The sequence below is a fragment of the Gracilinanus agilis genome, chromosome 5, assembly GCF_016433145.1.
Source record: "Gracilinanus agilis isolate LMUSP501 chromosome 5, AgileGrace, whole genome shotgun sequence".
Lineage (NCBI taxonomy): Eukaryota > Metazoa > Chordata > Mammalia > Didelphimorphia > Didelphidae > Gracilinanus > Gracilinanus agilis.
Genome location: NC_058134.1, coordinates 283,141,957 through 283,169,650, shown reverse-complemented (window position 1 = coordinate 283,169,650; position 27,694 = coordinate 283,141,957). Strand labels below are relative to the sequence as shown.

At 47.0% G+C, this 27,694-nt stretch overlaps 2 protein-coding genes across 7 annotated transcripts; both read right to left on the bottom strand.

Annotated features, from left to right (window-relative positions):
• Positions 1–11,186: 11,186 nt before the first annotated feature.
• CNPY2 (canopy FGF signaling regulator 2) lies at positions 11,187–13,523 on the bottom strand. Its single transcript, XM_044679813.1, has 6 exons — positions 13,386–13,523; positions 13,189–13,294; positions 12,876–12,991; positions 12,133–12,336; positions 11,932–12,028; positions 11,187–11,571 (listed from the first exon to the last, which is right to left on the bottom strand). The coding sequence occupies exons 2-6, from the start codon at positions 13,274–13,276 to the stop codon at positions 11,528–11,530; spliced, it is 549 nt and encodes a 182-aa protein (XP_044535748.1). The 5' UTR covers positions 13,277–13,294; positions 13,386–13,523; the 3' UTR covers positions 11,187–11,527.
• A 279-nt stretch (positions 13,524–13,802) lies between these two features.
• PAN2 (poly(A) specific ribonuclease subunit PAN2) lies at positions 13,803–24,593 on the bottom strand. 6 transcript variants are annotated; one of them, XM_044679809.1, is made up of 24 exons: positions 24,444–24,588; positions 24,171–24,291; positions 23,882–23,959; positions 21,883–22,150; positions 21,161–21,503; positions 20,867–20,963; positions 20,006–20,125; positions 19,655–19,774; positions 19,154–19,282; positions 18,851–19,050; positions 18,593–18,738; positions 18,379–18,485; positions 18,095–18,193; positions 17,921–17,994; positions 17,675–17,822; positions 17,391–17,531; positions 17,214–17,273; positions 16,966–17,056; positions 16,184–16,341; positions 15,952–16,095; positions 15,456–15,635; positions 15,233–15,326; positions 14,436–14,633; positions 13,803–14,342 (listed from the first exon to the last, which is right to left on the bottom strand). In XM_044679809.1, exons 1-24 carry the CDS (start codon positions 24,476–24,478, stop codon positions 14,308–14,310), a joined length of 3,186 nt encoding a protein of 1,061 aa, XP_044535744.1. In that variant the 5' UTR covers positions 24,479–24,588; the 3' UTR covers positions 13,803–14,307. The 6 variants fall into 6 exon arrangements, with proteins under 6 accessions (XP_044535744.1, XP_044535742.1, XP_044535745.1 ...); XM_044679807.1 differs by having other exon boundaries at positions 17,681–17,822; XM_044679810.1 differs by having other exon boundaries at positions 18,605–18,738.
• Between the last annotated feature and the right edge of the window lie 3,101 nt (positions 24,594–27,694).

Below are 27,694 nucleotides of genomic sequence, written 5' to 3'. Positions count from 1 at the left end.
TCTCCACTGGGCTCTATTGCTCAGCTACTGCTCTCCTGGGTCATCTCTAGGAGCACAAAGAAGAGAAATACAAACCGTTCCCTCATGATCAAGTTTTGGGCCAACTATCTCGCCCAGGAACTTCATCTTCACACAACTTGGGAGACAGCTGAATGGAAAGTTCAGAACAAGAAAAACAAAGCTGGAAGCAGATATGTTTTGGCCCCCAAGATCAGGGCTTCTCATTTTAAAGAATTATCTTCATTCAATAATATATTATACCTTGTACCTGATAGTCAATGAAGTAGCCATCTCCATCAGGCCAGCAGAAGCCCTCACAGATCTTTTGGGTTTTTTTTTTCTTCCACAAGATCTGTTGTCTAGCCAGACCTTTCCCAATTTCTGTTTGTGAAACTGATTTTTTTGAACCTAAGTGTAGCACTTCTACATTTATCTCCTGCTGGATTTGACCAGCGACAGCTAGGTGGCACAGTGGATGGAGTGCCAAGCCTCGAGTTGGGAGGACCCAGGTTCAAATCTGGCTTCTGATACTTCCTAGCTTTGTGACCCTGGGCAAGTCTCTTAACCCCTGTTTGCCTTTCTGTCTTAGACTTGCTACTAAAACAGAAAATAAAAGATTAAAAAAAAAAAAAGATTTGGACCGTTGGTCTAGCCTATTGAAATGTTTTTTGAATTTTAATATTTTTTATTTGACATGTTAATAACCCCTCTTTCTATGTTTCATCTTAAAATTTTGAACATAATCTAAATATGTACCTATTTTACAACAATATGGAAGTATGTGAGTATTTTAATATATGTATACACACATTGTCCCTTCTCCCTATACATGTAAGCTCGAGGGCAAATGTTGTTTAATTTAGTTTTATATCTCTAGTACATAGCTTAGTACCTTGCACATAACAAGCCTTTTATGTCTGTTTATTGATTGAAGTCATTGATACAGGTCTTGAATAGCACAGAGCCAAAGACAAATCTCTTGAAACATTCCATTAGTGCCTTCTCCAAGTGGACATTCTTTGACACATTAATGACTAGCCTTTGGAATGTTCTAACCAGTTCCAAATCTACCTAATAGTAATCTCGTCCAGCCCACATCTTCCCATCTTGTCTACAAGAAGAGAATGACTGTTAAATGCTTTGCTGAAATCTTAACTACCCTAATTGACCAGGCTAGTAACACTATCAAAAAAAGAAATTAGGTTAGGCTGCTATAGCTTGTTCTTCCTAAAGTCATAGTAGCTCTTAACAACCAGATTCCTGGTGACCAGATCATAAATAGTCCATTGAATAATATATTCTAGAATTCTGACAGCAACCGAAGATATGCTTTCCCTTTGCTCATGAACTACACTTTTGAAAAAACTGAGATATTTGTAGTTTTCTGGTCCTGTTACACAACTTTAATTTTCCTTGATCTTTCAAAGATCACCGAGAATGGTTCATCAATTGGTTCTGGCATGTCTTTCAATAATTGAAGCGTACTTTATCCAGGTTTGGTTACTTGAATTCATCAAAGCCAATTGGGTGCTCTCCTATAATCTCCTTATTTATCTTGGACATTAACCATTCTGTTTGCCACCTTTGCTCTGTCCTTTCCAATACAAAGTTCCTTTTCCTTGGCAGACAAAATGGAAACAAAATAAAAGGTGAGTTATTCTGCCTTTATTCATTTATTGTCATTTTCCCTTCTACCCATGGAATATAGCCTTCCCTTCTCTGATCCTCTTATTTTCCCCAAGACAGCTAAAAATATTTTGTTTTTAACATTCAGCTTATTCTTTTTTTTTTTTTTTTAAACCATTACCTTCCATTTGTGTATTGGCTCCAAAGCAGAAGAGTAGTAAGGGTAGGCAATGGGGGGTCAAGTGACTTGCCCAGGGTCACACAGCTGGGAAGTGTCTGAGGCCAGATTTGAACCTAGGACCTCCATCTCTAGGCCTGACTCTCAATCCACTGAGCTACCAGCTGCCCCTCATTCAGCTTATTCTGAGCTTTAGTGTCCTATGCCATTTTTCTGAACAGTGTCATTCTTTTATGACTTACTTGCCCTAGCTTCCCTTTCATGTGTTTTCTTAAAATCTTATAATCAGTAGCCAAGATGTTAGGAAGAAGTACAGAGGGCTCCCTCACAACTATCCCACTCCCAAAATTACAAACAGATCTAGAAAATACACTAGATAGAACCTGAAACTCCAATTAAGAAATCACAATGAGTGCTGAAAGGAATAATGAACTGGAGGAATTCCATGTGAACTGGAAAGACCTCCAGGAAGTGATGCAGAGCGAAAGGAGCAGAACCAGGAGAGCATTGTACACAGAGATGGATATATTATGGCACAATCAAATGTAATCGACTTTTCTAACAGTAGCAATGCAAGAATCCAGGACAATCCAGAGGAACTTATGAAAAAGAACGCTATCCACATCCAGAGAAAACTGTGGGAGCAGAAAGGCAGAAGAAAAACATATGATCGATCACGTGGTTCGATGGGGATATGCCTGGGGATGATGACTTTGAATGATCACTCTAATGCAAATATTAAAGATATAGAAATAGGTTTTGAACAATGATACATGTAAAACCCAGTGGAACTGCTTGTTGGCTGGGCCCCTCCCCTCCCACCTCAGGAGGCAGGGAAAGAACATGAATCATCTAACTATGGGAAAATATTCTAAATCAATCAATAAAAAATTTAAAAAAAAAATTCACAAGCCATTTTTTTTAGCACAGGGAGACAGATGGAAAGGTCCAGCCAGTGTGGATGGGGTCTGGCCAGAGATACATAGGCATAGCACTCCAGCAGAGGGAGAAGCTGTGCCTCAGGGCAAGAAGTGGTCCCCACATCCAAGCTGGAAGAGTCTAAACTTATACTGGATGTAAGAAAAGATGCCCATTGAAGATACCCATCACCGGGGCTGACTGAGGAGGGAACTCATGCCCAGGGGCACAATTCCAGAGTGAAGAGCAGACACAAGTCCTAAGCTGTGTCCTTAGAGAAAGGAACAAACTCAAAAGCAAGCAGCAGCTGGTGGATTGAACCCCCAAAGCAGATTAAATTCAGTTGCAGTTTCTAGTCCAGTGTGAAGCCTGAAAAGGAATAATCAGGGAAGGAATCCCAGACCAAAGGGAAGCCTGTTTATCACTTAATCAGCACAGCTTTCCAGCTGGCTGATAATAGTTGACTCCAACAATAATCTCTTAAAAGTCCAAACAAGCTAAGCCTTCAGGTCTAGGTTCTGACCCAAAATCAGGTCAGGAACTTGCAGAGCTGAGATCAGAGAGGTAGTGATCAGACTTTGCCTTGGACCAGACTAACATCACTAAAAGAGAGCAGACCCAAAGCCCCAGTTGTCCCCAAGATCCTGGATATAAAATAACACTCAGTACCCCAGAAAATGACAGGAGGACCAGTGGAGTGCGCAGAGCTTGGAGCTAACTTAAATTCCTAAGTCAAGTAGCTGATTGAAGCATGAGCAAACAAAAAGAATCTCCCCCCCACCAAAAAAAAGCTATTATGGTTAGCAGTGACACTCAAAACACAAAACCCAGGGGAAAAAGGACCCCAAAAACATCTACAAAGCAAAATATAAGGAAAGCCTCAAAGAAAAACAGTGCTTGGGCACAATTTCAACTAGAATTCCTGGAAGAAAAGTAAAGTTTTTAAAAGTTTTAAAAAGTTATTTTATAAATGAAATGAGAATGCGGGGGGGGGGGAGGATGTAAAAGAAATAAATGAAATGGAAGAACAAACTAGAAAGAATTAACAGCTTGGCATAAGAAGTACAAAAGCTCAAAAGTACAAAAGAAGTACAAGTGCTCAAGCAACAAATTCCCTGAAAATTAGAATGGACAAAAAGAAACTAATGAGCCTGTGAAAAAAATATTAAAATTAAAGCCAAAGATTGAAACACTAGAAGAAAATGTAAGATATTGCAAAAACAACTGACCTGGAAAATAGATCAAGGAGATAAAAAATTTTGACTCTTTGACCCAGCAATATTACTAGTAGGCCTGTATCCTAGAGAAATCAAAGAGAAAAGGAAAGGACCCTTATGTTACAAAAAGTTATAGCAGCTCTCTTTATGGTGTCAAAGATTGGAAATTGAGGGGTTGCCTATCAATCTGGAAATAGCTAAGCAAATTGTGGCATATGGTTGTGATAGAATATGCATATATTATAAGAAATAATGAGCAGAATGATTTCAGAAAAACCTAGGAAGCCTTATATGCATTGACTCAGAGTGAAATGAATAGAACCAGATTATCATACACAGAAATAGCAATATCATAATGCTGATCAATTGTGAAAGACAGTTACCCCAATCAATACAATGATCCATGCCATTTCCTAAAAAATGCTATCCATCTCCAGAGAGAGAACTGATGGACTCTTATAATGACATTGCATGAATGAACAATTTTAAGACTTAAGAACTCTGATCAACCCTAATTATAGAAGACCAATGATGAAAGATACTGTCCATTCCCTTACAGAGAGATGATGGACTAACTATGCAGAATGAGAAATCTAATTTTTGACATAGGGAATTTATTTTGTTTGACTAGCATATTTGTTATAAGAGTTTTGTTTTTCTTTTCTTTTTTATGGATAAAGTCAGAGGGAGAAAAAATAACTTGTTAAAAAAACTTTTAAATCAAAAAATAGTAATCAATGAGTTGAGCACACATTAGTCTCTTTAGTCAAGTTCCCCTTTTCTCCCTCACTGGATTATCAAAATTGTTTCAGATTAAATCTTTTTTTTTTTTTTTTAAACCCTTACCTTCTATCTAAATATTAGTTCCAAGGTGGAAGGACTAAGCAACTGACTCACCCAGGGTCACAGAGGTAGGAAGTGTTGGAGGCCACATTTGAACCCAGGGTCTCCCATCTCCACTTAGCTACCTGGATGCCCCTTCAGGTTGAATCTTGAGAACTTCAGCTTTTAGAGCTTCCCCCCACTTTATTCTGCTTTACCTGGTAGAGTCTTAAGCTATGAGTTTCTGCTACCTTTCTGTGCAGTTATTCACATTAGTTATTCATGTGTGTCCTTTCTTTCCTGCTACATTGGGCTGATTTTTATCCCCTTCCTTCTTTATGTAATTGGTGTTTAATTGGCTTCAGACTCTTCGCTTTTGTCCTCCTCACCAACCCTCGAGTGCAGTGGCTTATACAGTAATCACTCAATAAATGTTGAACTGAATTATTTCCAGAAGAAATCACTGAGCATGGTCACAAGGTTACTGAAACAGAAAGCATTCAGTAATGCAATGTGAGATCCCCATGAATTACAGAGTCTTACAGGCCCTTAGGGCCAGTTGATCTCAAAAAGTAAAGATAAAAACAGCCAAAAGAAAGGCAACTAATGGCTAGTCATTTAAGTCAAGGGGTTAAGATGCCTTTCCTCTAAGGAAAGATTTGTAAATGGGCCTTTCTTCAATCTGAGAGAAGCTGATAAAGCCATGTAGGGTACAGATAATGGGAAGACAGACTTATTCACTATTTGATGAGAGCTCCCCACTTTGGATCTTGTTTCCTTGGACTTTTGTCCGTCTATTCAGTTCAATTCAACATGGATTGACTGTCTGCTTTCTGCGCAGCAATGGTCCTTTCTTTCGTCTTCATCTTCTTACTCTTGGTTTCTTCTCTGTCCACAAATATGTGTATTTTATTTTGTTTTATTTGTAAACTCTTACCTTCTGTCTTAGAATCAATATTATGTCTTGGGTCCAAGCCAGAAGAGTGGTAAAGGCTAGGAAGTGGGGGGTCAAGTGACTTGCCCAGGGTCACACAGCTGGGAAGTGTCTGAAGTCACATTTGAACCCAGGACCTCCTGTCTCTAGGCCTGGCTCTCAATCCACTGAGCCACCTGAGACCAGGTTTGAAGCTGCCTTCTGTTTTAAAAACAAAACCCTTTTTTAACTGCCATTCTCTCCAGCTGGCTTTTCTCTTTAGCACCAGACCTTTAGAGTCATCTTTATCCCATTTACTGAATCCTCTTCCTCTTGGACACCTCAAAGTTTATCTTGTGACTTGAGCACCGGACTTGGGCTACTCTTTCCAAAGTCACCATTGGCCTCCTGATTGCCAAGTCGGGTACCTTCTGTCTTTGTCACCCAGGACGAGGGTCAGCCATGCCCTCTTGTCTTCTCTTCACCCTTGTATTCCGGGGCTGCACCTCTGCAGTCACTCCTTCTCCGGCTTCTCTGGTTCTGCCTTCTCCCCTGGAGAGCCCTCACACCCAGCCTATCCAAAATGGCATCCTCTGTGCACACTCGTGTGAGGCCTCCCCCAGCTCCCAGGACCCTCCTTTTTCTCTCAGGTCCTGTTCAGGCCTCCATCCTCTCTCGTAAGACCTGATCAGTCTCCCTGACTCTGAATCTTCTCAAAGCTACCAGGAGGGCCTTCACCGTCCCTCGGTCAGGCCTGCTGGCACTCGGAACTCTCTGATGGCTCCCTCTCCTTCCAGGAGAAACAACCCTCTTCCTCACACCCAGGATCTGTGTCCATCCTCGTTCCTGGCCTCCACATTCCCGACCTCATGAGGGCCTCGTCCGTTCCTTTCCATGATCCGCGACTCCGGGATGTGTCTGTGTATTGGAACCTTCCCTTTCTCGGAGGTCCTGCGGCTCCGTGGCCTCTGCCCCTGCCAGGCACGAGTCCGGGCGTCATGGCTGCCTCCAGCACAGGATAGCGTCTCCGCGCGCACGTGCGCCGCCTCCAATGCCCTTGTTTCAGAGGCTGCTGCAGGGGCCTGGAGTCGGGGAGCTACAAGGCCTTGGGCACACCCCTTCCTCTCGGTTGAGTTTCTCGCCTAGAAAATGGGGATAATAAATAGCCTCTACAGCAGAGCAGGGATCAAACAAGGTCATATTTGTAACGGCTCAGTGGACAGTCAGGAGGTCCTGGGTTCCAATTGGCCTCACTGTGTGACCTTGGACAAGTCACCTAACCCATGGCCTAGCCCTTACGGCTTCTCTGCTGTGGAACAAATACACAGTATTGACTCTAGGATGGAGGTCAGGATTTAAAAAAGAAGAGAGTGGCCGGGTGGGCCTGCAAAGGGAAGTGAGCCTCAGACCTTCTGGACATCACTTCTCCAGGCGCTACAGATGTTTAAACAGAATATACATATTTTAGGTTCCAAATAGTGGGCCGATTCATGGACAATTTCCTATAGTATAATGACAGACTGTAGATACTGCTGGGGCACCTCCCCGGGCAGTAGAGTGAGGCCGGCTGGAGTCAGGAAGGTTTGACTCACTGTGGGGCCTTGGGCGGGTCACTTAATCCCGTTTGCCTCCATTTCCTCTTCTGTAAAAAAAGCTGGAGGAGACGTGGCGAACCCAAGGGGGGTCCCGGAGTCAGACGTGACTGCAAACACCCAAACCGGCGCTGAGGGCAGCGGGGAGAACCAGCCGTCCTCCTCAGAGCAGAGGCGGCATGTTGGGAGCCATTTCACGGGCCTCCGAGCCCTCCCTCCCGGCCTGGCAGAGCCACAGAAGGCTGAAGGGGGCCGCCGGGCCGCATGTCCCTTCTCAGGCCCCTGATGGTGAGCCCGGCCCCCACCTCACTGGAGGCTCTGCAGAGGGTGACCCTCGTCCCAAGGACTGGAAACAAGGCCAGAGAGGCTGAGCCTCGAGGACACACGGTGGCATGGCAGAGCCGGGAGGGGAGCTGAAACTCTGTAACCCCAAATCCGGCGTTCTTCCCCAAGACTATGCAGGCCTCAGCTGGATATGACAGGAGCAAATAGCAAAAACTATAAATGAGGGCATCTAATCCAAGCCTCCCCGAAAGGCAGGCATCCCTCGCTGGGCTGTGGGCCTTGGGCCGCTCTCTCACACTGCCACCGATGGGAGATCTGGGGGGGCAGAGCTGGCCGAGTCCCCAGAGAAATGGGCCCGATCTTGGGGTTCGGGCCAGTCTCTTCCTTAGTCCAAAAGGGCCTTTGGGGTGAGGACGGCTCCGATCCCACCTCTGAGGCCCGCTTCCTCCACCCACAGCATCCGAGTGAGGAGGCTGGGCCAGCCTCTGGGCCTTCCTAGGGAAAAGGCAGGCCGCAGGGAGTCACGGATGACTCCAAGACCCTTTCCCGGAAGCGTAAGCGATGGAGAATCCTGTACCCACTAAAGCTCTCCCAGAGCCTCGCCGAGTGTCTGCTGGTCCCCAGACCCTTGCCAGGGCGTGGAGGATGGCCTCCTTCTGAACCCCTTTGGGAGGGAGGGAGGAGGAGCTGCTGTCATCTCTCAGCAGCCACCAAACCTTTCCACCTGGAGAGGTCAGGGACTGAGGTCTCGGGGTCAGAAAGGCAAAGGTCTCTTGTCCCCCAAAGTCGGGTGAGCCCCAGGGTCTGACCAAGGCCTGAGTTCCCTCAGTTTCCGCATTTCCCACCAAAAAAATAGCCGATTCCTTCCGTTTCCACATTTCTCTACAAGTTGCTGCTAAAGGCAAGCCTTTCCCAGACAGATGTTTTGGCAGCACCTGCTTTCCCCCTTTCTCAGGTCCAGATACCTCCACCTTCATCAGTTCCTTGCTCAAGGCTCCCCCCATTATGGGAAAGTTTCCTTGTGGCTTTGGACTTTATAAACTTGTGTATCCAGTCAATAAATTCACCAGCAATCGAGGCCCTTCCAACCCCAAACCTTACCTGGAGTACTCTTGGGCCCATTTTGCTCCCCCTTCGGGGCTTTTACAATAAAGGAGTGAGGATCGAGCCATGCCCTGCCTGTGTCACCCCATCACCGGCTGCTCTCTCAAAGCAGATCCAAACCTTCCCCACGGCCGCCCGCTGTATCAGCCACCAGCTCTGTGCCTGGCCAGGCGCCTCCCCCGTACCTACTCACGAATCCAGATGCCGAATCTTGTAGAGATGCCCTTTGCTTGCACCCATGATGCCAAAGCTCTAGTCTGGCCTTCCTCAGTGGTTTGCTTATTTTGTCATTGTTGCCCCACATCCACACTCCCGCCTCCCCTCCGCTGCCAAGCCATTTCCCTCTGGCGCAGGTGAGTATTCCTCAGCCCCTGCCCCTTAAGCTGCAGTGGCTCCCTGGTACCTTGAGGACCAAATAGAGTGGCCCTTCGTACCTCTCCTGACTTGTCACACTTCAGTTCTTCACCCAGGACACCCTGTCTCCCTGTCCTGCCTTTTCCATGGCTATCCCCCACACCTGCAACGTTCTTTCCTCCCATCTCATTCTGTAATTAGCCCTTTCAAGGTGTCCTCACTGCCCCCCACCTCCCAGCCATTCCCCAGTGAGCCGTACAGCCCTTGGAGGTCCAGGGTGTCTGTTAATTTCCCCCAAGAACGCGAGCTCGTAGGAGGTAGTTTTTGTCTTTTTGCATCATTGGCACCTACACAGTGCCTGGCACATACTCAACCCTGAATAATTGCTTCATGACTGTCGTACCCAGGCAAGCCTCGTTCATTTTCAGCTCCTTGTATTTATCCCTATTATTTGAGACCAAGGCTGAGCACCTCTGGTCCCCCCAACAATCCCACTCCACACTGACCGGTACCTTCATTTTTCTTTCTGTGCAATTCGTGCTGATTGTACTTTTTGTTTGTTCCCTGGCAGGAGCAGCCATGAAATCACCCAGAATGCATCCATTATCTATTTGCTCCTCGACTTTGGCCGGAGTCTCCTTCTGCGAAGGCCTGTCACCTCTTTTCCTTCTACTCCAGCGGCTTCTTCCATCTGCCCATCATCAAGTCTCCTCCTCCACTGAGGCTCTCCGTCCGGTCACACACGGTCCATCTAACATCTCTCAAGTTCTTAGCTTGTCCCTCCTCCCAGACCCACCAGCTACTCTGTTCTTCTTTCATGGCCAACTTAACCCTCTGCCTCTGCGTCTTTCTCCTCGATTCCTCCTGCAGCGTGGCTTCCTTCTTCACTGTACTAAGCCCCAGTGATCCCCCCAAACATCCTGGCCTTTCCTCTTCCCCCCAGCTTCCTCAACCTCTCTAGTATCTGGCCCTTGGTGGGCTCCTCATCCTTGATGCAGCGTCCTTTGGCTCTGGAGTCTGCTTTCCTGGCTCCTCCTTTTGCTCCTACAGACACAGAAGGCTGCCCTCAGACTCCTTCCCTTTCCCTGCTTCAGCCAAAAATGGCTCTCAAGGGCCCACCCTCCCCAAGCAGCAGACTGCCGTTTCTAACTTTGGGCCCTACTAGACCCTCTGCTCAGCACGGCTCTTAGGCCCCATTCTAGCTCTTTGCCAGCTTGTTTTAATCAAGGAAACCATTCTTCTTAATCTGAGATTCTTCGCTTTCCTTCCAACCAGTCCAATCCCTTTTCTTCTCATCCTCACTGGCCTTGTTTAACCTGTGACCAACGCTAACAGCCTCGTGCCTCGCCTGGGCCAGGGTTAGATTCATGTTTCGGGCACACAGACATCATTAATTCTCCGATTCAATCCAGTTCCAACCTCCCTTTCCTGTGTGGGTCTTTACCACTCCTCAAGCATATTCCACAGGTTCCATTCACACCTCGATTATCTGCCAACTCACACACAATTCTTTGGTTTTCCTTTTTTTTAAACCTTTACCTTCTATCTTAGAATGGATGCTAGTATGGGTTCCAAGGCAGATGAGCAGTAGGGGGTAGGCAATGAGGGTGAGGTGACTTACCCAGGGGCACACAGCTAGGAAGTGTCTGAGGCTAGCCTGAACCTGGGTCCTCCAGCCTCTATCCACTGAGCCACCTGGCTGGCCCACATGCCACGTTTTCCCACCTTGATGCTTTTGCTGGCCCTGTTCTTTATGCTGGGAATGTCCTCCCATCAACTACTCCCCGTCCTTGCTGACATTGAATCCATCTATTAAAGGTAAATTCAAATGCCACCTGTTCCAGGAAGCTTTCCCTAATCCGCCACCTGGGATTTGTTCCTAAGCTGAGCTTGTCTCACCCTCTCTTCTGTGTGCTTCTCTCTCTCAGGTGTCTCCCACCTGCAGGGGATGTTTGTACAGTGAATGAATGTACTTGTGCTCTCTGGTTCTTTTATATATGTTTTTCCCAGATCTTCAGTCATGGTTGGGCCGAGGATGTTAACAGTATCCCATTTTTAAAAAATCCCTTGTTTTCTGTGTTAGTAACTACTGTAAGACAGAATAGTGGCAAAGATTAGGCAATGGGGGCTAAGTGACTTGCCCTGGGTCACTTAGCTAGGAAGCGTCTAAGGGCAGATTTGAATCAGGAACTATTCATTGGCTCCATCATGAAATAAACATTCAACAAATGATTGAATGAATAAAACCAGGAGGTAGAAGGTTCAGAACTCCCAGGTTCATTCTACCCCAACTCCCAAATTCCTTCCTAGCCCCTCTTCGGTAAACCCCCAGCCCTAACTCTAATAGGGAGTGAGATTGGTGGGGAGACACAACTTGGTTTGCACAATGTTTAGGTTTTTCCCCCCAGTTTTTGGGTTCATTTTAGTAAAAACATCATATAAAAGGCATTGCAGCCCCTTTTCCCCTCCTGGGGGGTGGTCCATCAGGTCTGTCTGGGTTGAGGAGCGCTCCAGTGGGTCACAGCTCATCATGAGATATGTGCAGGGCATGGTCACACAGATCTGCAGGCACAATACACAACAAAATCTTGCAGACAAATACTACTATCCTGTTGATATATTCTACTAAATTTATACACATTAAAAAAAAATTAGAATATTTACTAGGATCCTGCTGGCATATACACCCCCAAGCACTCTTTAGAGCATTAGCCTCCCCCAAACCTCTTCCTTTTCCTACTCATCTCTTTATCCCACATGGAGACATGCCCCTGAGACTTGCATGAAGCAAAGGAGGGTGGGTAGCTAGGGAAGGTCGAGGTTAAAGGGTAAAACAGCAACTATGAAGACTGAGTCTCCAAGGAAAGAAAGAAAAACTCTCGGCCTGTTGTCAAGAATACGGAGAAGTGAAAACAGACTTACCTGTGCGTTTGCTACAGAGCCGGTCTTTGACGTTGTCGGTTTCTCGGGAAAAGAACTCAATGAGCTCGTCTTCATATTCTTCTACAATGCTCTCGCACTGTCAGGCCAAAGGACAAGTTGAAGTGAACCCCCACCCCCACAAGAGAAACCCAGGCAGCCTTCTGGCAACCCTAGAATGCCTAAAAGCCCACTCTCCCTCACCGCAAACTTGAGGCTGGCTCGGATGTCTCCGTCGATTCGAATGCCTTCTGGGTCCAGTTCCACAGAGCTCTTGGTCCGGCTCACTACCCGTACATAATTCTTTCTGTGAGTGGCAGGGTCAGCCTGTTCCCCATACTCCTTCATTTGCTCACAAACCCGTTCCAGCAGTTCAGTCAAGTGGGCTTCTGAGCGGGCATAGGGCACCTAGAGGGGCAGCACACCCCAACACCTTGAACCTGGCTTAATTACCCCCATTTCCCCCAAGTTCAGGGCCTTTCTTTCCTCAGGAACCTGATTTGAAAAGAATGTTCTCTAGAAAGCCTTCCCTGAGGAACTACTGTTCTGGGGAATGTCCAAAAGAGTGATGAATGATGGGCACTAGTTTCCTGGCCACTGGCTTTAACGGAGCTCTTTCAGACTCCTGGGCCCCTTTGGGCCAAGGCCCACAGCAGCACATGGTGATTGTGGGGAGAATCTAAGCTACTTTAACTGGAGTCCTTCCTGAGTGTAAACTGCTTTCTGAATACATGAATCCACAGATCTTGGTGCTCCTCAGAGCCTCCCACAAAGCTGGGAACTTCCTGACCAGGAGGTGGCTTCTGGCCTCTCAGAACACAGTGGACTTGGGCCACAGAGGGTCAGAGTCCCCAGCCTGGCCACTGGGGCCCAATTCCTGGTCAGGCTCTCGAGGTCTCTTCTCTAGAGCAGACGGGCTGCTCGGTGGAAGGGAAAGCATGAATTACCTCCACAAATGACTGGCTGCCGTCAGGGTTGATCCGAAAAGAACCCATCTGGATGGTCTTCTTGGGGTCCACTTGGGCAATCTCCCACTCTAGTTCGTCCACTAGGGCCCTGCAGGCTGGCGGAATGGGGCACAAAGGTTTGGAGACTGAGGTTGGGGCTGTCGGGGACCCTCGAGTTCACAGAAGCCTCCCCGGGGTCCTGCTATCGGGCGGGAATGCGCTTGGCCAACAGCATCCAGACACGATCCATGATTCTGTTTATCAGGGAGGAGCCGCCCCGCAGCCCGGCCCTCAGTCCCGGGTTCCCCTTTACCTCCACAGTGCAGGTCCTGGCTCCTCCGCGCCCACGCGCTGCCCAGCAGGGCGGCCAGGAGCAGGGCCAGCCCCCCGCAACCAGCCATGGCCGGTGCGCGCGGCGCCTGCGGGGAAAGGAGCGGCTGGGGATGAGAGCGTTCCCCGCCGCCCGCCGCCCGCCGCCCGCCCTCCCGGCGGCAGCCCAGCACTCCCTACCCCGGCTCCTGACTCCGAGCTCGCAGCCTCGAGCCCGCCCGGACGTGCCCAGCCTTCAGAAGCAAACAGCCGCCGCTCACACCTCGGGAGGCCGGGCAGCGGCAGCAGCCAAGACCCGGCGCCCGGTGGCAGGACCTGCGTGGCAAAGGAAGGAGGCGGCCGGGAAGGAGGCGGGGCCCGAGGGGCGGGCAGGTGAGGGGGGAGGGTCCGAGGGGGAACTACAAGTCCCGAGAAGCTTTGCGCTTCCAGGCCGCTCTCAGGCGGGCCGCACCTTCGCCTCCGCTCCCGATTTCTAGATCGCGCGGAGACTCCACTCGGATTTCAGTTAGAGGGAGGGAGGGAAAGGGGAAGGGAGGAGCTAATTAAAGAGCTTCTGCCGCCGCTGCCCCGGGGACGGGCCAGTTAGACTTCACCACAGAGAGTTCTGCTTTTATTTTATAAAACATTCCATTGCAGACAAAGCTTAGGAAGAGGGGGCCGCAGGCCTAGGCCTGCCGAATTTGTAGCCAAATGGTCACGGGCTCAGGGCGCGCAGGACCCTCTGAACCCTCCAGACCCTCCGCACGGCCAATAAGTCCAGAGCCGCCGGCCCATCTTCTTGCACCGCCCGGCAGCACCCGCGTCCCTAGCCAGCTAGGGACTCTGGGTAACCCGGAGCCAGTGTCCTGTTGCGCTCTCCATGCTGCCACAGGGTGGGGGAGCTCAGCTCCTGCATATTTTGTAGCATCCTAGCTGCACCGAGGAGATTCCAACAGTTCTGAGAATAGCACCATCAGCAGGGTCCCGAGAGGTCTGGGTCCCCTGGGCAGTGCTGGAGAGGGGACCGCTCGTCCCTGGTGCTGCTCCTGCTGTGGAGCCCCAGAGCACTCAGGGAGAGGGACTGACGGACGGACACAAGGAAGGGGTGGCTGGAGAGGCCTGCTCAGAGTGCCAGCACGGTGGAGTACACTGCCGAATCTGGGGGGCACAAAAGGGAGACCTGGGAGTCAGGAGAGAACAAAAGGCACCTGGAGCCACTTACTGCACCGGCCCCACCCCAATAACTCTTACTCTTGGGGCTTGCCTGCCCATCGGGCTCAGGCACTTTCCAATCCATTTTCCGGCCCTTCTCATAAAGCCCCTTGAGCACTTTGTGGAAGGACTCCGGCTCGCTGCCGTTTTTGCTTAGCTCCAGATACTTGCGGTAAAGCTGAAGAGCTGTGCGGGCATCCTCGATGCTATCATGGGTTTCCCCCTGGATCTTCAGATCTGAGGGGGAGTAAAGTGGTTTGGAGGTGGAGTAGAAGGGAGAAAGGTGGCCCACTATCAGCCCCAGAGGCTTCCTCAGGGAAAGAGCAAATTAACTCCCCTATTGCAGGGAGAAAATAGTTCTTGGGATTTTATGATTATTTCTTTAAACCCTTACCTTCTGTCTGTGCACTGGTTCTAAAGTGGAAGAGCAGTGAGGGTTGGGTAATGGGGGTTAAGTGGTATGCCCAGGGTTCCAGGGCTAGGATGAGGCTGAGCCACATATGAATCCCAAACCTATCTCTAGGCCTGGCTCTCAATCCACTGAGCCACCTGGTTGTCTCTGAGCTCCAGAATTATTCCATGAAGGAGGAGTAAAAAGCACCAAGTCAAAGGCCCCCGTGGTTAAATTCTAGCACTGGTATTTATATCCGAGACTCAGGTAAATCATTTAATTTCTCTATCCTGGTTCCTTCTGGGTAAAATTAGAATTTCCCTAAGGTGCTCTGCAGTCCTTTGCTCTGATCATGTGCCACAGACAGGGTCATCTTCCTTCTCTGCACTGCACCCCACCCCCCAGCCCTCTTCACTTTGAGGAACTGTAGAATTCGGCAACTCACCCAAAAAGTACCAAGCAAGGAAGCGCAAGGAAATCATTCGTTTTCGAGGCATATGGAAGAGGTAGACAGTATCAATGACCTGGTCTTTGGGCACCTAGCAAAGATGAAAGTAGGAAGTTAAGGGCTGAAAAGAAAAAAAAAAACCCCAAGACATTCAATTCCCCAACTCTTAAAACATACCCCCACCTTCACCCCCCCAACTCTGGGAAAGTTGAATCCGAACCATGAGATTGATGACCCGGAAGTCCTTCTGCAGTCCATGACCCACAAACTTGACCCCAATATCTATGAGGAAGCGAAGTTTCAGGTAGGTAGACTTGAGAGTGGTGAGGTGCTTAGAGGAAATCTTGGCATCGAGGTCTCCAGGCTTTATCCCTGAGTACTGGGTCAAGTAATCCACCACCTAGGAGGGCAAAGAAAGCAAAAAGTTACTTTAGAAGAGAATGCTTCAGGGGGCAGCTGGGTAGCTCCGTGGATTGAGAGTCAGGCCTAGAGATGGGAGGTCCTAGGTTCAAATCCGGCCTCAGACACTTCCCAGCTGTGTGACCCTGGGCAAGTCACTTGACCCCCATTGCCTACCCTTACCACTCTTCAACCTATAAGTCAATACACAGAAGTTAAGGGTTTAAAATAAAAAAAAAAATTAAAAAAAAAAAAAAGAGAGTACCTCTACCAAGTTTTTAAATCATCTGTATAAAGTCTTCTTGAAAGACTGGTACCTGTTCCTGTGTAGAGATGTAGTCATCGATGAAGGGAATGCCTTCATTTGGTCCTTGGCCCCGGACACAGGTGATTCTAGCCACTGACATCTGGCTTGGTTTGATGGTGGACTTGGTGCCATCACTACGCAACTCTGCCTCTTCCTGAGGGGAGTGAAATAGGGAAGGTACTCATGACCCTGTCTATCCCTCCAGGGTTCCTTAGGGTTCTGCTCCAAGTCCCCAGAGTTACCTCATTAAGGGTGACAAATTCAGCATCCAGGCCCACCAGGTCCCCGGCCTGTGGCATCTCACTCAGCATCAGTGGGATGAAGGTAGCATGGGTCTTGCGCTGCTTCCGGGCCAGTGAGGCCTCGGCCAGCAGCACGCTTGCTTCAATAGGGTTCTTGACTGGAGGGCAGAGGGGCAGACAGCCAGGGCAAGGATGGGGAGTGGTGAGGGGAAGGAGGCTCAGGGTGACTGGGGACTCTGAGTCTGCATCGTGGCCCCTCAGTAATCAAAGCACATAAGTAGAGGGAATGAAGCCTGGTGGACAGGCTGATGGAGAGGTCAAGCCAGGGAGTTATCAGGAAATACACAAAGTAGAGGCTGAAGAAGGGGCTGAGGGATGAAATAAGAATTTCAAAGTCAGGGTCCTAGTTCAGTTAGCTCAGGGCCAAAAAGAGAGAAGAAGAAAGGGTGTGAGGGTGTTCACAGTTTGTGGACAGATAGGAAATCAAATACTGAGACTATTCAAAGGAAGGTGGGAAAGCAATGGGGCCAGGCAAAGTAGCAGAATAGCTTGATGGTTGGCTTGGTAGGGTAAGGACAGCTGGTAACAATTTGGGCCCAAATTTGTGGACTAACTTCCAAAATGAAACTTTTGCCCTGGAATCCTTAACCTTGGTTAAGGCTTCATAAGCAGGCATTTCCATAGGATCTCCTGACATTATGAAGAAATGTCCTGAATCACTTAGTTGCTAGAGGGCCCCATTTAAACTCCCAGCAGCCTTGTGCCCACCCTGTACCACTCACTGCTCAGGTTGTATTTGGTGTTGAGGTTCCTCTTGACATAATATAGGATGGCAGGCACCTTCCAGCTCATGTCAAATTGCACAGCCTCACACTGTGGGATGGAAGAATCACTGTCAATGCAAGGTGTGGATTTTCAGGTTTGCTAAATCTTCACTGTAGAACTAGTAAGCCATCTCTCCCTCCTAGGAGAGGTAGGGCTTTCTAAGTTCCTTGAGATGATGAGAGGGTTAGAGAGAGTCAGGACTAACCTTATCCACAGGTTCAATAAGGAAGTCATTGAAGAGATACCACTGCTGGTGAGTGACACCCTATAATGGAAAAGGACAACAGCACATGGCTGACCACAGTGGGTTCACCTCTCAATGAGAACTTCCCAATGGCCACCAGCTTAAGAGCTTCCTCCCCCTGCTCATAGCATAACTCACCTCTTTGCGCTGATGGTAGGTCTCCCCAACTTTGATGTGACCCACTAGGCTGCCCCCTGTTCGTGAATCCAGAATGTGGACCACTGTAGCCATTAGATCATACACACAAACATTATCCTCCTCTTCCCTGAGTGGGCTCTGCTGTGAAGGGAATACCCAAGTTGCTAAGCTAGGTATAAAGGTGGGGGCTGAAGGGGAATAAGGACAGAAGCCATGGAACCGAGGCCAAGACAGGTCTTTCAGATGTTAGAAGCCCTCCTTCTCCCACCCAGTACTTCTGGCACAAGCACCTCATCCCCATCAGTCCAGTTGCTGACATCCAACCCTTTGTTCTTTGTCAGCTTCATCTGAATAGAGTACGGAAGCCAGACATTCTTTAGCTCCTCGATGGAAGTGCACAAAGGCCGTCCTTTTGGACTCCCAAGGTCCTTCCTGCCAAACAAACATTTACGGAATGGAATTAGAAACTCTGTGTGAGATAATAGGAGTTATGAATACTTCATCACTCCAGCCACCAGGCCAATACCTACCAATCAGCCAAAGCACTCTCTTTGTTTTTAGGGATCTCCCCACCTGCCTTCTTTACTGCCATCTTAAAGGCAAACTAGACAGAAGAGAGAAGATCAGCTTCCTCAAAAAGGTCTCAATATTAGGAAGATAAAGTACTTGGCACCCCTGCTTCCCAACCAAGCTCTAGACCTTACCTCTGCCTGCAGCTTCCAGAAATCAGCTTCTTTAGAACTGTTAACCTCACAATTGATAACCAGAACATCTGGTAGACGGCGAATGTTGCGGGTCTGGACCTAGGGAAGGAAACTGGGAGATGAGGCAATCTAGAAATTTTGAGTGAGGCTAGACATAGACAAATCAAGATCTGCACCCTTGGCCTCAGGGTCTCAGGGATTCCATATACTCTCCTGCTTGGTCCTCCAGGGAGACCAGGTGAGGGAAAGGAAAGGGGCCTCAAATCTGTGTACAGCATACTCACTGTGGGCTGGTACTTCTCACAGTTCTCACACCAAGCTTGTGTGTTCTGTTCTAGGCAGATGCTTCTCTTCAGCACCTGAGCAAAGTCATAGTTCTTCACACTCTTATCTGAAGAAAAAGGAGGCCGGTCACCCTAGCAGCTTTCTAGTCCCTCAGCAATGATGACTAACTCTCCTACCTGGTTCCCATGCCCATTCCCCTTCCCAGGGCCATACCACTAGTGTGGCTCTCGGGATAGGAGAGTGTGAAGAGCAGGGTGGAGGACACACGCACTGTCTCTTTTCCACATCGGCAAAGGCTACAGTTCTCCACCTCACAACTGAAGAGCTGTCCGATGACTGAGTCTCCTGATGAACAAAAGCTGTTAGGGGCAAAAGGGAAACATATAGCTATCAGGGAAAGACTCTCATACACATCAAGGGGCTGAGAGGACCACATAGCTGGGGGGGCCCCCCTATGTTCCTATCCTGTACCTGCCTCCTGCACCCCTGTAAGCCTGTGGACCCTCCAGCTCCTGCATGTCTTGGTGGAGCTGTGTCAGAATGAAACGATTCCACCTCTGGATGAGCCTGGCCAGATTGCCCTTGCCAGAAACCTCATCTGAATCAGCCAGGATCAGGCCTAAGGCTGAGGCTTCAGGGATGGTGCGGAATGCCCTCAGGAAATTACTGCCCTAGAAGAAAAGGAAGAGAAAGAGAGGTAACAGAATTGGCTTCTCAATCCTAAGAATTTGGCACAGAGATAACAATATCTCCATGAGATGGGTAGCCTCTAACCTGACATGGATCACCACGAGACAGATCCAACATGTGAAATAAGAAGCCTAGCTCACAGCCCAGGCAGAACTCCTTTTGGCACAAGTGGTTCTGGATCAGACATCGGACAGGCTCCAGGAAGTACAAGACCTAGAAGGAGGGCAAAAAGAAGAGCTCCAGGGCAAAGCAAAAGAAGAATCTGTAGAAGTAGCAGACTCCTATGTCCTAGGATAGATAGGAGTTCTTAATCTTTTTGGGTGTCCTGGACTACTCTGTCAGCCTGGCAAAGTCTCTGGACTCCTCAGAAATATAACTGAAGGAAATGCTAAATTTCAATTAGAAGTTAATGAAAATAAAAGATGTAATTCTTTTCCCATCTAAGTTTATACACTCCCTGAAATCTCTCCACAGACCACAGGTTAAGTACTCTTGTCCTAGGTGAAGGAAGCTGGGAAGTGGAAATGAATAGTTGACAGAACTTCAAAACATAGTAGTAGGCATATTCCATCAGTGGGCCCTTACCTGGATCATGCAGTTACAATAGGCATTGGGGATATGGGGTTCTAGCCCAGCAAATAGCGTCTTATTGTAGTGCTTGAAGTCAAAATCTTCTAGCCCTAGCTTTGAGTATTTGATAGTCACCTGGAATGAAGAAAGTGATCTGGATGAAGGGTGGGATAAGAAGGCAGTTCTCTAATCCTCATGGAACCTTTATGTTCCTTGAGACATCTTTCCTGAGTCCAGGGTGAAGGGTTGGGGCAGGGGGATCCTACCACTCCTGCCAGTTAACTATTTTGGCCTCTCCAAACCTTTCCAGTTATACTACTACTTACCACCTCCCAAATACCAGCACAGGCCCTGACCCCTCAGCACCTTTCGATATTTTTTGGAGACCATGTAGAGATGTGGCTCTTCTTCCCTCCCTATGGGTGACTCAGGAACCTGGCTGAAGTTGTCAAACTCACTATCTAGCTCCTTGAGGCGATAAGGGATCTAGAAGAAGGGGAAAACACATAGGCAGGAAGGAAATCTCTATCATCTCTGCTTCTGATATCACTCTCCTCAACACTTACCAAATCTTGTCAATCATCCTTCAGAACATTCCTTGACCCAAACCCTTTTTTCCAATTCTACAGTCCAAATTTAGGCCTCTATTGACTCATAATAACTGGATTATTCAAACATTTCCCAACCAGTCTCTCAATGCCAATTCATCCTCTATACTGGGATTTCAATGAGATCAAACATTGGTTTCAATGAGAACATTGGGTTTAGCACCACTTTTGTTATTCAATTAATTGCCAAATTTATAGGATGAAGTTTGAAATCTTTACCCTGAAGGAAGAGCTTGGTAGCATAGTGAATAGAGTACAAGGTCTGAGATCAGGAAGGCCCAAGCTCTAATCCGGCCTTAGACAGTTGTGAGACCTTAGGCAAGTCACTTAACTCTGACAGCCTAGCCCTTACCACTCTTCTGTTTTACAACTGATAGTAAGACAGAAAGTAAGAGTTTTAAAAATAAAAAAAATCTTTATATTGGCATTCAAGGTCTTCCAAATCTGAAATATCATTTCTGTAATTTTTTTGTACCCAGAGCAAGGATGCTGGTTTACTGAAATAGCAGTTACGAGGCTGTCACAGAAGAAGCACAAAACGGGAATGGGGTGGCACAAAGTAAGGAGGTACAAGAGGCTGGAGGTGAGGTCTATCCCTTTAATCCCCTCTCATACACACCTGGTTTCGAAGCCTGGTTCGGGGATTGGGTGCATAGCCAATGAAGCCCACCTTCTTCATGGTGCGCAGAATCTCTGCATCCACTGGTGGTGCCCGCCTATAATGCAGCATGGCTCTGGGCCTTAAGGGGTTGTGGGCCCACAACTGCCCAATCCCCAAGTCCCAGGGAAAGTAGAAAACTGAGGCCCAAGAAAAAAGGGACACTAGCTAATAGATGGGACAGTAACAGAACAAGAGAAAGAGAATACTAGATCTTGGTTCCTCCCTCTACCTGGCCCAGAGATAAGTGATTACCTGGGAGCAGGAGCAGAGTTGGCAGCTGGCCAGTCAGAGAGAAGAGTGTCAGTGGTGAGTGGAACTGGGATGAGAGAGAGAGGCAGTAGGTCCTGGTTCCAATCCAGGGGTGGCAGTGAGTCAACAAGGCAAGGTAGGGCAAATTCAGTTTCACGGGAGTAGGGGTTGAAAGATGCCTCAGGGGAATCAGCCCAGAGGTGCACACAGCCCTCTGAGTCCCCAAAGGCTAGGGCTTGCTTGCTAGCTGACACATCAAATGTCATCAGCAAAGGCCCCACGGGATTCACATGGAAGATGTCTGCTGGGTTGGCCAGCCCTGTGGGCTCACAAAACTGGCACTGCCCTGGAAAGAGAATATGAAGATGCTGAGTCCATGAAGAAAATACTGAATTACCACCTACGCCTAGCCTTGAGCAAAACTTAGAAGGGCTATGTCCTCGCTTTAGTAACGGGCAGAAACACCCCCTCTCCCCCACCCCCATCCAGAGAGAGTTCCATTAGCTGGATTTGTCATCACTAAACAATACCATCATTGTCCTTCCTGTGACCTTGGAAGGAAAGAAGGTAAGGGAGAATAACTCCAGGGAGAACCTTCAAGCCTGCAGAGGGGGTTCTTTCCCCTGTCCAGGCCTAGTTTAGCTCTGCTATGCCTCACCCCACCTCCACTACCACCGTCCAGTACATTTCTCTATCGAAATTCCCTTTCCCCTGTCCCTGTGCACCTGTCTGGGAGATGATGGCAAGGCGGGAGGTATAAGTGGGGATGAAGCGCAGGAAGGCAGGGTCAACGTGCACTTGTAGTGGTGTGATGGCTCGCATCATGCGTAAATCATACACCTTGAGGAACCTGTCACAGGCCAAACCACTCAAGCGGCTAGAGAAGCCACAGGCTGCCAGCAGGTTGCCATGCACATCAAAGTCTGACAAACTCCCTGAGAAGGCATCAAATTCATGTTCCACCTTGAAAGTTCGAAGATCCCGAAGAGATACCTACAGGAAAAATAATGTAATCATCTGATTCAGAAAGAACTCCAGCAAAAGGTATTTGCTACCTACCTACCTGAAAGGCAGAGGTGGACCTAGAGATCTGGGGAACCAGCTTTTGAATAAAAGAGAGGGACTCAAAGACACTACCTGACTGCTCCCTTGCTGCTAAAAGCTGAGAGAAAATGAGCAGTAAAGGGAGTGGTAGATAGAAAGATGGCTGGGCAGCTGGGCCCAGCTAATTACCTGATGAAATAAAAGCCAGAAGTGGAAGGGCTGGCAAAAAAAAACAAGCATATGAATATATTGTTGCTAAAGCTGTGAATTGTCCAACTCTTCTGGAAAGCAGTTCAGAACGAGGCTCCCAAAGTTACTAAACTGTACTATGTACCTTTGCTATATCCCAAATACTTATAGCAGCTCCTTTTTGGGAGGGCAAAGAACTAGATACGGGGTGGAGGGAGCCCATCAGAGGAACACCTGAACAAACTGTGGTATATGAATACAATGGAATACTAAAACTATGCCATCAGAAACGATATAAGTGATGGTTTCAGAAAAACCAGGAGAAAATTTATACCAACTGATCCAGAGTGAAATAAAACAGAGAAAAGAGATCAATCTATACAATCCCAACCTTGTAAAGACAAGCAACTTGGAGAGACTTAAGCATTCTGAACAATGCAATGATCAACTAACATTCCAAAGGACTCCTGATAAATGATGCCATGCCCCCTCCTCCCTCTTAACAGAGGTGATAGATTCAAGAGACAGAATGAGACATACAATCTTGGACATGGACGATATGGCAATATTTTTTGCCTGACTATGCATATTTGTCATAAGAGTTTTTTTTCCTTTAAATTGGAGGTGAACCTAGTGCAAATATCAATAATATGGAAACAGGCCTTGATCAATGGCACATGTAAAAACCCAGTGGAATTATGCGTTGGCTATGGGAGAGGGTGGAGGGATAGAACATGAATCCTGTAACCACAGAAAAATATTCTTAATTAACTAAATAAAAATTTCAAAATTTAATTGGAGGTGAAGCTACCAGGTTTATATCCCAAAGAGATAAAAAAAAAAAAACTGAGCAAGGGTCAGTTGGTACAAAAATATTCATAGCCTTGCTCTTTGTGGTGGCAAAAAATTAGAAAACGAAGGAATGTCCCTTGATTGGGGAATGGCTGAACAAATTGTGGTATGTGATGGTGATGAAATACTACTGTGCTATAAGGAATGATGAATTAATAGATTTCTATAAGAACTGGAAAGACCTCCATAAACTGATTCAGAGTGATATAAGCAGAACCAGTAGAACATTGTGCACAGAAAATGTAACATAACACTTGATGTTATTGGGACAATCAAGTGTAATTGACTTTGCTACTAATAGCAATGCAATGATCCAGGATAATTATGAGAAAGAATGCTATCTATTAAAGAACTGCTCTTTTACAAAAATGAATAATATGAAAATGGGTTCGAGTGATTATATATATGTATAACCCAGTGGAATTGCTTGTCATCTTTGGGAGTGGAGAGGGATGAGTGGAAGGAGAAAACATGAATCATGTAACCATGGAAAAAAATGAAAATAAAAGAAATAAATTGGAAGTGAAGGAAGGAGAGAAAATGCATACTCATTTAAAAAAAACAACACATATATATAAAAAAGGTTAAGAATCAGACTAGAGGGAGGCATGGGCACCAAAAAAAAGAGAAAACAGGCACCTTGCCCGATGTGTGACCACAGAAGAAAAAACGACTGGACTGCCTCATGATGGTGATTCCTGGTACCTCCACGGCATACTGGGGAAGGAAGCAAAGGGACTGTCTAGGAATAGAATGACCACCCTCTCCCAGCATAGAGGCAGGCATCCCTCACCATCCCCCTTCCACTCCCTCCATCTCAGGCAAGGTCCCAGCCCAGGCATTTTCTTCCCTGCCAGGCCTCTAAGCTTGGGAAGAGAAGATCCCAGGAAGGCATTCCCCCACTGCTCCTCATTGCCCAGGCCTGCACCTTCTGTGTCTCCTGGACAGTGTTAAGGTCAATCTCTAGCACATGGTTTTGTAGGCCACCTACAAGCAGGGTGCTGCTCTCAGTCACAAGAAGGCTGTGCATGTCTTCGCTCTCATCTAGGCTGTGGAGGCAGGGAAAGGGTAAGGACCCCCAAATACCTTAGGTTTTCAGCCCAAAGCGCCCAACCCTGGCCCTGAGCCCTCTCACAGTGAATGATGAATAGGGAGAGGGCTTCGGGCTTTCTTATCAGTCTAGGGCTAGGGAGCCACTTACAGGTAATCAAAGATTATGAGTCCCCCACGGGCCATGTACTTTAAGTTGTTCTTAGTAAGAAAAATAACACCATTCTCCAGACTCTGGATCTGCCGAATGTCATCACTGCCATTAACTTGGAAGGATGAATAGCGCTCCAGGGCTGGGCCAAAGAATGAGGTGGCATGGCCCTAGAAGAAGGAAAAAGGCAAAGAGACAAACACTGAATCAAAGTACAGAGTCAAGCTGGCCAGTTCCCCCTTCTTCCCTGTAGAGCTTGGACAGAAAAGCAATCTAGTAAGCATGTTAAAAACCTACCACCTTCCCACCCAAAAAAGCCTACTATGTGCTAGTCGATGGGAAGACAAAGACAGAAATGAAACAGTCTCTGCCCTCAAGAGCTTACTTGCTTCAGAGGGAGACAATATGTACACAATTAGACAAAACAAATACAATGAAAATTTTTTATGGGGAGGGCACACTGGTAGCTAGTAAGACTTCACAGAGAAGGTGGAGCCCTGAGCAGGGTTTTGAAGGAGTGCTAAGATGGGAGTGAAGAATAGAGTGATAAGTGCAGAGTAGAGGAAGAAAGCTGGTTTGGCTGACCCATATTGAGTGGGACAAGGAGCATTATATAACAAAGCTGGGGGCAGCTGGGTAGCTCAGTGGATTGAGAGTCAGGCCTAGAGACAGGAGGTCCTAGGTTCAAATCCAGCCTCAAGACACTTCCCAGCTGTGTGACCCTGGGCAAGTCACTTGACCCCCATTGCCCACCCTTACCACTCTTCCACCTATGAGCCAATACACAGAAGTTAAGGGTTTAAAAAAAAAAAACAACAACAAAGCTGGGAGGGAAGACTGGGAGTCAGAGAGTGAAGGGTTTTCAGAGCTAAATAGAGGGGCTTAAATTTTATTCTGGAGGCACCAGAAAGCCAAGGGAGCTTCCTAAAAAGGAGAGTAAGATGTTCAGACCTGCATTTCAGGAAAATAACTTTGGCAACTCTGAAGAAGATGATCTGGAGACCAGAGAGATTTGAAATGGGGAGGCCCATTAGAAGGCTTTTGTAGTAGTTCAGGTGACAAGTGATGGAGGCCTAAACTTAGGTGGTGGTTAGTCATATAAGTAGAGAAGAGAGATACTTCAAAGACCAAAAAAAAAAAAAAATCTGGAAACTGAATGGCTACAGAAGGAAGGGATAATGAAGAGTCAAGGACAATAAGGTGTGAATCTGGGTGACTTAGAAGGGCCTTGGTACCCTCAATAGATATAGGGACATTCAGAAAAGGGATTGAGCTTTAAGGAAAGATCACAAGGTCTATTTTGGACAGGTTGAGTTCAAGATACTTACAGAACTTTCAGTTAGAAATAGCTAATAGGGGGCAGCTAGGTGGCTCAGTAGATAGAGCCAAATTTGCAGTGAGGATACATGGGTTCAAATCTGGCCTCAGACACTTCCTAGCTGTGTGATCCTGGGCAAGTCACTTAACCCCCATTACCTAGGCCTTAACACTCTTCTGCCTTGGGATACTTAGTATTAATTCCAAGACAGAAGGTAAGGGTTTAAAGAAAAAAGACATAGCTAACAAGCTGTTGGAGATGCATGAATGGAGTTCAGGTGAGATACTGGACTAGATACATAGATATGGGAGTCTTCTACACAGACATATTTAAATCTATGGGAACTGATGAAGTCAGAGGGAGAATACAGAAAGAGGATCTAGTCTAGACAATCTAGCAAAGGGGAATTAGCAATGGATTCTGAGCATGTCAGATAGATAGGAAGAAAACTAAGAGCAGGACTGTGAAAACCCAGGAGAGTAGCCAAAAGTAGCAAACGGTGCTCTGATCAAGCAGGATGAAGATGAGAAAAGGTCAAAAGATTTGGCAATTATGACATCACTGGTAATAATGTAGAGATGTTGGCCTAGAAAAAAACCGACTCCTTAATCAGAGACTGGTTTAAAGAAAGAGCACTGGAAATGTCAAAAGGTTTTGATATGTGGAGAAGAAAACACATAAGCCACTTCCCATCCCCACCTCCCCAGTAAAAGTCTGAAGTGAGGTTCCCTGCTAAGGATAAAGCTTGAAGGGAGAAGAGGAGGTTTAGAATAGTTTCAGAGGGGAGTGGGCTAGAAAATTAAGAAGTAAAAGGATTGTTTTGCTGAGGTAAAGGCCTAGATTGGATAACTTCTCAATCTGTAATAGACCTAGCCAGGTCAAGGTCATGACTTCTTCCAACTCTATTCAACAGCACTTCAAGAAGAGTGAATGTCACCCAAGATTGAGCTTTGGCAAAGTGTGAGCAATGAGGGTTGGAGTTAACGAAATGCCAAGGAAGAAGATAGTTTAGGGTTGGACCAGGTAACGATAGGGTCATTATTGGGAAAGGAGGAAAGTGAGGCCAAATCAAGGAGAAAGTACAAGGAGTAAGGAAATCAGAGGTCCTGACTAGGAAACAGAGCAGGTTTAGGCAAGTAAAGAATAGGGAGAGATAGAATAATAGGAACTTAGGGTCAGGTAATAGGAGTTGTTGATTGCAGAAGTGGACCACTTTTGGGTGGTACTAGACCTGGTATTTAGACTTTTCCTGTGTATGTGTAACACATACATATGGGGTAGAGGGAAGGACTAGGGCTTGGCAAGCAGAAGACTGCCAGTGTTATGACTTTGATCTAATAACAAAATTATTGGCAATATGCCCTAAGAAAGGGAAAAAAAATCTACTTGCTCAAAAATATAGTAGTATAAAAAAAGGGCAAAAACTGAAAACAGACCAAATTCCAATGGAGGATCAAACTGGAATGTTAATATATAAAATATATTGAATGATAAATATGAAAATTATAAAGAAATGTAGAAAGACATCTGAAAGGCAGCAGCTAGGTGGCTCAGTAGATTGAGAGCCAGGCCCAGAGACGAGAACACCTGGGTTCAAATTTGATCTCAAACATTCCCTAGATGTATGCCCCTGGACAAGTCATTTAACCCCCACTGCTTATCCCTTACACAGTACTGATTCTAAATTCTGAGTCTATTGGCAAGTAGAGTACAAAGCCATGTATCAAACAATAAGCATATATTATCTTGAGCTAATTATATGTGTAAGAGTTGAATTACATATGTGTTGGTTAGAAAAATGAAAGGGAGACATGGTTTCTTTCAGCCAATATTGGCTCTGGCTAATTCTTTCCAACCCCTGAAACTCCCATCTTGGAAATTTTTCATCAGTCAGGGGGGGATTGAGCAAGAGAGTGAAACAGCAGCAGAGATT